The 7,981-nt window shown below is 34.4% G+C and overlaps 2 protein-coding genes across 2 annotated transcripts; one reads left to right on the forward strand and one right to left on the reverse strand.

The window, feature by feature from the left end:
* On the reverse strand, positions 1-2,224 carry LOC140057226 (uncharacterized). Its single transcript, XM_072102791.1, has 3 exons — positions 1,191-2,224; positions 978-1,083; positions 1-685 (listed from the first exon to the last, which is right to left on the reverse strand). The coding sequence occupies exons 1-3, from the start codon at positions 1,928-1,930 to the stop codon at positions 284-286; spliced, it is 1,248 nt and encodes a 415-aa protein (XP_071958892.1). The 5' UTR covers positions 1,931-2,224; the 3' UTR covers positions 1-283.
* Positions 2,225-2,250: 26 nt separating this feature from the next.
* LOC140057225 (uncharacterized) lies at positions 2,251-7,832 on the forward strand. The gene is made up of 7 exons (XM_072102790.1): positions 2,251-2,744; positions 3,704-3,754; positions 4,226-4,267; positions 4,608-4,646; positions 4,857-4,919; positions 5,830-5,877; positions 6,707-7,832. The coding sequence occupies exons 1-7, from the start codon at positions 2,330-2,332 to the stop codon at positions 7,393-7,395; spliced, it is 1,347 nt and encodes a 448-aa protein (XP_071958891.1). The 5' UTR covers positions 2,251-2,329; the 3' UTR covers positions 7,396-7,832.
* Positions 7,833-7,981: the final 149 nt, after the last annotated feature.

The raw sequence follows: 7,981 nt of genomic DNA on the forward strand, positions 1-7,981 counted from the left end.
TTGACATAAAACGGTTACAACTATATTAAAATTTGACATGTGCAGTAATCACATGTGGTCTGTGCATGTTAAATTTTGACCCCCTTTTTTACACAAATGGTTACTTATACATAATTTGACATGCGCAGAATCATACATTTTTTGTTTTTTAAAATTATCTGTACAAAAAAATAAAAACAAAAAAACTTTTGACAGAGTACTTTAAAAGTGCATTTTTATGTGACAAATATAGCATTGCTAATTTTATTATTCTCCCAAAAATATAAAAGAAATGCTGACTGTTTTATAAAAAATATTGTGCTCGAATTTCTTCATCGCCTTTTTTCTCTAGTTGTGTAATATTCTCACACGTAGGTTGCTCAAAAGATTCTTCCATATCCCACTCGTCTCTATATGGTTCACCCTTAACAATACAGAAGTTATGAAGCACACAGCAAGCGATGACCATTTGGCCGACGTTACGGAGAGCATTTTCATTACGTTTTGCTAGTACGTGCCACCTTCCTCGTAGCATTTTCAACGACCTCTTTACCATATTTGCTTTAGAGAGTTTATCATTGAATTCTTGCTGTTTATCTGTATTAGCATCTGGAAATGGTGTGATCATCCAGTTTGTGAGTGGGTAACCAGAATCTGCTATCAACGTCACTGGTGGTATATCTGTGCCACTTAATTCTTCAGTCACCTGCAGATTTTACAGAGAGCCATGATTACATTGAGAGTTGTAAAATCAACTAAATAGGTACCTTTTAATTTTCTAATTTTCCAATAACCTAAGACCCACTGTATACTGTATGTAAATTATACATCAGCAATCGCTTATTTTTAAAGATGTATTGTCCCGGGCCTGAAAATGAATTATTTACCTTAAAAAATCAAATTGACTGGAAGTCAATGGTTTTTTGGTTAAACTGTTTATTTCTAATTGCAAGGTTTAAGAGAACATTTTTATAAAAACAGAGTAATTAGAGATTTACCTTTGGGAACAGCTCTTCATTAGTTCCTTTTTGGTACAACTTTGAATTTTTCAGAACCTCATTCTTTTTTATGTTCCCTGGCCATCCTACGTCAACATTTGTGAATCTATATTAAAAAATGAAATATAATAAAAAATTTGTTTGTTTCTCCTAAAAAAAACCCCCAATTCTCACAATGCATGAATCACGGAAATTTTTAAATGGACATATTACCTTAATTTATCGTCAGCTACTGCTTGTAGTACAATTGAGTGCCACCCATTTTGATTTTCATAATCATCAGGATGATCATAAGGCATTGCGATGGGTACATGGCTTGCATCTACAGCACCGGCACATTGCACAATGCCATATTTCTCTCTGAAGCCTCTTATCGTCTCTACAAGACGATCTCCTTCTGGCCAAATTATATATTCTTCACGTAACATATTCACAATTCCATTGCAAACTGAATTGACGTTCTTACAAGCTGTAGACCGTGCAACCCCGAAAAGTTTTGAAAGCGCTCGTAAGTTTTCACCTGTCGCTAATCTTGACAGAGCGATTGCGACACATTTATCAACAGGCAGGTTGCGCCCAAATGGATTGTTTTGCCGTTGAATCAACCTCGTTAATGTTTCACAAAGATGTTCAAATGTTTGTCGTCTCATACGAAAGTGTTTAAGCCAATCTTCGTCGGTGAAATTTTCAAGAACGTTAACCCACCACTCATCACTTCGTGGTATAACCACCCGTTTAGGTATTGGAATGGTGCACAACCGAAGGTACCCATCCACCACAAGCTTTTCTTTTTTCTTCATATGCTGTAGGAATACCACTTTCCCAATATCACCGAATGGTGTTGGTCTCCTACCACAGGTACGAGATAACCGGTTCCTAACTATGTCATTGCTTGTATCAAATAAGTAAGCAGAAACAATAGTCATGACTTGGCCAAATTCTTCTTCATTCATTGTACTCCTGTGTATTTAGTAACTATTCTACATAGACTGTGGCACACTCACAGAGAAAGCAACACACTAAAACAGGCAACAGTGTAGTCTAGAGTAATATAATTCTCTAAGCCATGTGTTAAACTGAAATACTGTGGCTGTACTGCTATTCAAACAACAAGCAAGTATGTACTACTGTATAAATAGAGTACAACTGCTAAATCCATGCTTCAATGGTTCTATGAAGCTTAAGTAACCAATCACAGACTTGCATTCTTATCAGTTAGTTGACCTCAACAGGATATCAATAAACATCACAAGCTGACCTCATGTTACACACAAGCATGGTGGCACTCATGGTTTGATGTCACAAACTAAATTCTTTGTTTTCTTTTACTTGAACAGAAATTCAAAATTACAATGAACTGCAGTGTCTGGCATGAAGATGCAACATTTGCATTGATTAGCATATGGGGAGATTCAAAAATCCAGGATGGATTTGACGGCACCAGAAGAAATGCATCTACATACGCCACCATTCAAAACCGACTGAAACAATTGGGCTACCATTTTCAAGTTAGACAAGTGATAAACAAATGTAAAAGTTTACGTAAACAGTATCATATGATCAAAGAGGAGCACAAGAAGACAGGATCTGGGCCAATGCATTGGCTGTATTTTAACAAAATGGATGCTGTATTCTGTAAAGAGCGTGAAAGGAAGAAAAAAGTAGCATCACCACCAGCAGTAGCAACCAATTCTGAAGTCTCGTCAGCAGTAGCTGGATTGGGTAGCAGTAATTTTACAGAAACTGATGCTGTTTCAGAATGTAGTGGTATGTATTTATCATAATGTGGGCAAGTAATAATGTGGTTGTGACATTCATTATGGGCAAACGGTAAACCTCACAGGAAAAAGGAATTTAACTTGATAAGTCATAAAAGTAGTAAATACTGTACCTTGTTAAGAAAAAAATAATGTTTTTTATAATATTTGTACAACTCTGGGTATTCAAAACAATTCATTTTACAACACTGGAGATCAGTAATTGGATAACAAGGGATAATGAAACAAAAAGCCATTACATAACCTTCAGTGCATAAGCAGGAATCTCAAGGTCACTTAAGGATTACCCTCCTTTCTTCCTGATGGTTTTGTCATCATCATAATCAAGTTACAGGTCTCTTGCATTCCATTAAAGGGAATACATCACATCTGGGGTTAAAGTGATTAAGAATAAAACAAATTTGACATTTCTTCTTTATAAGGAAGATAAATAGAGATAAAATATATAAAATAAACTGAACATGATATAACTATAAGCACGTCCAAGTACTGCACTCTTACATTTTATTTCATAAAAACCTACATACTAGATAGGGCATAAATGAGTATTTTCCAGTCTTCACTTTTTTAGAAACAATGTGTTTTAGGAATTTGTAAATGTATTTTATTATTATAGGTAATTTAAATCTGCTAATCAAATAAATAAAAGAAATATTTCTTACAAAAAACGCCGCTCATCTCACGATAACTACTGTCTAAATGCATCTCAATATTTATCAGCAAATGTTTTCATAGACTCTTTTCCCCACTATGTGCAATCCCAGTTTCCAAATACCCATTTTTTCAGTCGTAGTATTAAACTATAAGCTACCGCATGGTAATTGTCTCCCAATGCTTCCGTTCTCTTGAATATAACTGCCTAAAGAGCGCGAAAATCACACAAAATAAGTGATAAATAATACTAAACAAAAATTACAGTATTAATTTTTGCTTTCTGTTCTTTTTTAGATGTTTCATTTCCAGAACTTAATTTTTCATTGGATGACGAGCCAGATCATGGTAAATTTGCATAAAATTTAAAAAAAAACCAGCAAAATTCCTTAATTAATTACACTTGAATTATCAATTTTAAAATCGTACACAATCACATACGCAGTACTGCGGTTTTGTCCAAGGGGGCCTGTTTATACAACACGCTGAATCAACATGGTTCTATGTTGACGTTTTGTATAAACAGAAATGGGTTCTGTGTAATTACTAAACCACCTGGAAAGGCTACCTGAAAAAGCTACGTGAGGACCAGCCAGGTTGTAAGTAGCCAAAGGGGACAAGTTGCCCTTTATTATAGCAGCAGACAGCCTACGCTCGTGAGTCTGAATACATTTCATCAAATCTACGCCCCTAGACAACAGGGAATTTTCTCTAGGATCTTTTATTTTCAATTTTCTTGGGGCAGTAGTAATTTTTAGTAAGACTTTTACCAGCTACATATTTAAAAATATCAATCATTTTAAATTTGTTTATCAATAGATGACGGGGCTGGCTCATCAAAAGATGTGGAAATTAAAGAAGGTGTGTATATATTTTGTTTACTGTAAAAAGAAAAAGAAGCAGTAATTCCTGTATACTTCTTTTATGGTAAAAAAAACTAACAATTTTTATTGTGAACAATAGATGCTGAAGGCTTTTAAAATAGCACCCTCTATGTTTGGTTGTATTTATAAACAATAATATAAATAGCACCCTCTATGGTTTGGTTGTGCTTTTATGCTGTTTCCAGATATTCAATTTTCCAAACCTCTGCTTAAAACTGAACTCAATACTTGATTTGATTTTAAACTACTGAATGGTGGAGTGTTTTAATGTTAAATATTTTTAAAATAAATTTGTTATTAATATTATGTCATTGTAGATGTTGGCCAAACAGAAGAAAGTGAATTTTCAGCTCAAAGTAAGTAGTAAAGTGTTTAGCAGTAAAGCTAAACATAATAATAAATGAGAAACCACCTTGTTATTTTTTTTTCTCTCTTTTGTGTCATTAACCACAACTTTTATTCATTTCATCTTCAATACAAGGATTTTATGACTTCCCAATATCCCTCGTTATTTTCTTATACCTTCTTGATATTTATACTTTGTTTTATCTTTTTATTTAATATAGTTATGTTTTCAGAACTGGCAACTAACCAACAACCTGAGGAAACAGTGGACGCCGCAGCTCAAAGTAAATATTCTATCATTTTCAAAGAATTAGATCTAATTGTAAACATATTCATAAGAAGCCGTAATAAGCTTCATACTAGGGTTCTGGGTTCCAGAAAGAGTTTTGACTTAAAGCCCCATTCCCTACGTTTTTTAGATCTAATTTAAGATCACAAACTATATTTAATGTAAAAATAATACTATATGGTCCTATTGCGATAACTTTTTTCGTCTTTAAACGGTTAAATTGTGAAAAATAAATCGATTCTAATAATTATAGCGGCCCGCTATAAATCCCAAAATGCATTGCGCGCGGATTGATATTTTTGTTTTTCACCTGTAATTCGCCCACTTTTCGATCGATCGTGAAGCCAAAACAAATGGAAGACTCCAAACTTTTCAGCGAAAATACCGGGTTTTCCCCAATTTGTATCAACGGAGTCTGGCAAAAATAGAAAGACAATTAATGCAGCAACTATACAACGTCAGGCTAGGTATATAGCTAGCATACGATGTACGTTATCGATGTTTACCAGCTAGGCCTACAAAACTAAGCCTAGCTAGGCTAGGCCTAAGACCGTCCACGAGAGGTCGATCGCCGCGAGCTACTTAGGTAGTGCATTGTTTCTCACTTTTTATCATAATTTACCATAAAACGTACATTTAAGACAAGGAATGACATGGTTTAATGTTTTTAAAGTGATATATATGTATTATTTTCCAAAAAACGTCCAAAATTGCAGGGAAAGGGTCTTTAATATTAGTAAAAAGATAAATATTTTGGCACATATGGCGTTTCACAAGCATACTACTTGAGCTTCTAACAAAAATTCGAAACGTTGACTTTATAATAGAAAAAAAATATTCTGTAAATGTTATTTTAAAAAAATGTATTAAAAAAAAAAATATTTGTGCAATTTTTTAAATTTCAGGAAGTGCGAAAAATAACATGAAACGAAAACGTTATGCTGATTCTATAGGTAAGCCTTATTATAAATATTAGTTATTATACAAATAATGAATGTTTATGAGTGCAATGGTACAAATAATGGCACGAGGTGAATGATGAAAGGTTATATCAACGAGGCAAAGCCGAGTTGATATAACCTTTCATCATTCACCAAGTGCCATTATTTGTACCATTACACGAATACAAAACATTCATTATTTGTTTTATATAACATCTAGACGTTTTTTTTCCGTACACAAAAATGTTTCAAAAAGTACTATTTAACGATCGTTGAATAGTGCGTACTATTGCACGCCATGTGACCCACATTCGTCCAATCAAATGACAGGAATTTATATAGGTGTTATATAATAAATATTAATTTATATTAAAATAATGCATAGTACAATACTTGCATTTAATATGGAGCTTTCAATTGCGACCGACGACTTAGCTAGGTCATGTCAATCGATGTGTTCCAATATCCTTGAATTAACACAACATACTTTTGTCATATCGGTCGTCACAAATAAAAATCTCCCTAATGAAATGTTCAACAACCTGATATTGATAAAGAAACATGGTATGGTCTAGAGGCATGGCAAATAAAAAAATTGTTTAACCTGCCGTAGAAGTCAAGTTAAAAGTACTAACTCAACATACAGGCACTGTATAGTGGATGGCTCTTCCAATACAAGCTCTTATTTCATGGTTCGAAAATGCCTTGTGCTCACCCACATAAATAGACCTACTTAATTACTTGTCTGATCAGTTTTACCAAGTAATACAGAATTATCTCTCGTACATATTGACCAATCGGGTTAGAGAATTCATATATATATATTTATATAAATTTACAGGATATTCAAAGAAACCAAAATACAATTCCTTGATAAACAGCTTTGCAAACGCTATGCGGCAAGTGAACAGGGAGTTTGAAACCAGATTTTTTGAGCATTTGAGGGAGATGGAAAGAGAGAGGATGCACTGGGAAGAATTGAGAGAAGAAAGAGAAGAGAAAAGATTACAGGCTCAAGAAGAAAGAAATCACGCCAGACAGATACAATTTCTACAGGCAATCAATAATATCTTCCGACCAAGTGCAGAAACAAAAAGATCCAGCCAGGCATCAACGTCGAAGCCTCAGCAGACTGGGTTACAAACGGCATCAATGATTTCCACAAACTATGAACACATTAGAAATTTTTCGTATGCTCCCCCATCATCAATTTACGATTATCAACAACCACTATCATCAATGGATACATCAAAGAGGAATGACAACCAGCCAACAAGATCAGACCAACCCCCTAGGCACCATCCTCCAGCATCATCCTCAGCATCATCATCAAGTAGTCAGCACCATGTTCACCGTCCCCAATACCAATCAACAAGTCAGCCAAATAAAACCAACCAATCAAAAACACCCCAACCTTCTACCTCTATTGATCAAACAGTAATTAAACATGAACATTTGCATGTACATCACCGTACTAAATCTTCCTGTCCTAATGATCTTATGAATTACTTGGCACCGGCACGTTTTTAAAGTACGTTTACTTATACTGTACTTGTGTTTGTGGTGCAGTCTCTGGGGGCTGGATGACATTTGGTGAAAACTACTAGGGTTAGGATTATACTTTGATTGCATGTATCGGTGTTTTCTCTCCAATTTTAGCCTAAATTATTAGTTTAGTGGGTGGGAATGTCTAGGCCCTATGTCCAGGCCTAGGGCCTAGCCTATTTCATAAATGAAAGTAAAGTTTTACTTTAGTCCAGCGATGATGATGCTTAAATAATAAATATTTTCTGCGAAATAGTTATCATTATCAATCAATGTACTGCCTCTCGTAACATCCTTCAGCAGCCAATACAACAATCTTATGTAAAATTGAACTGAAACAAATGTTTATAGGCCTAGCACCACTGTGTACTGTTCACTATAATAATATCTCTATGTGTGTACAGAGGGCCTTGCTATCTAAACCTAGCCTAGACTCTAGTAGTAGCTACTACTATAGCATTGCTGCTGACAAAGAATGTAAGAATTATTTTACTTTTATTTTAATATTAAATAACATAATATTTGTATTGTAAATGTCTGTGATTCTTTTCTATTATAGTAATAGTAGGCC

This window comes from Antedon mediterranea, chromosome 8 (genome assembly GCF_964355755.1).
Source record: "Antedon mediterranea chromosome 8, ecAntMedi1.1, whole genome shotgun sequence".
Lineage (NCBI taxonomy): Eukaryota > Metazoa > Echinodermata > Crinoidea > Comatulida > Antedonidae > Antedon > Antedon mediterranea.

What these genes read in the sequence shown, in the direction of transcription:
- LOC140057226 (XM_072102791.1), bottom strand. Translation starts at nt 1,930, where the DNA reads ATGAATGAAGAAGAATTTGGCCAAGTCATGACTATTGTTTCTGCTTAC. An exon ending in GTAGCTGACGATAAATTAAG is followed by an intron (nt 1,084 to 1,190) that starts GTAATATGTCCA and finishes TTTTTAATATAG; the next exon opens with ATTCACAAATGTTGACGTAG. An exon ending in ATGAAGAGCTGTTCCCAAAG is followed by an intron (nt 686 to 977) that starts GTAAATCTCTAA and finishes TAAAATCTGCAG; the next exon opens with GTGACTGAAGAATTAAGTGG.
- LOC140057225 (XM_072102790.1), top strand. Translation starts at nt 2,330, where the DNA reads ATGAACTGCAGTGTCTGGCATGAAGATGCAACATTTGCATTGATTAGC. An exon ending in AAGTGAATTTTCAGCTCAAA is followed by an intron (nt 4,647 to 4,856) that starts GTAAGTAGTAAA and finishes TATTTAATATAG; the next exon opens with TTATGTTTTCAGAACTGGCA. An exon ending in AGTGGACGCCGCAGCTCAAA is followed by an intron (nt 4,920 to 5,829) that starts GTAAATATTCTA and finishes TTTAAATTTCAG; the next exon opens with GAAGTGCGAAAAATAACATG.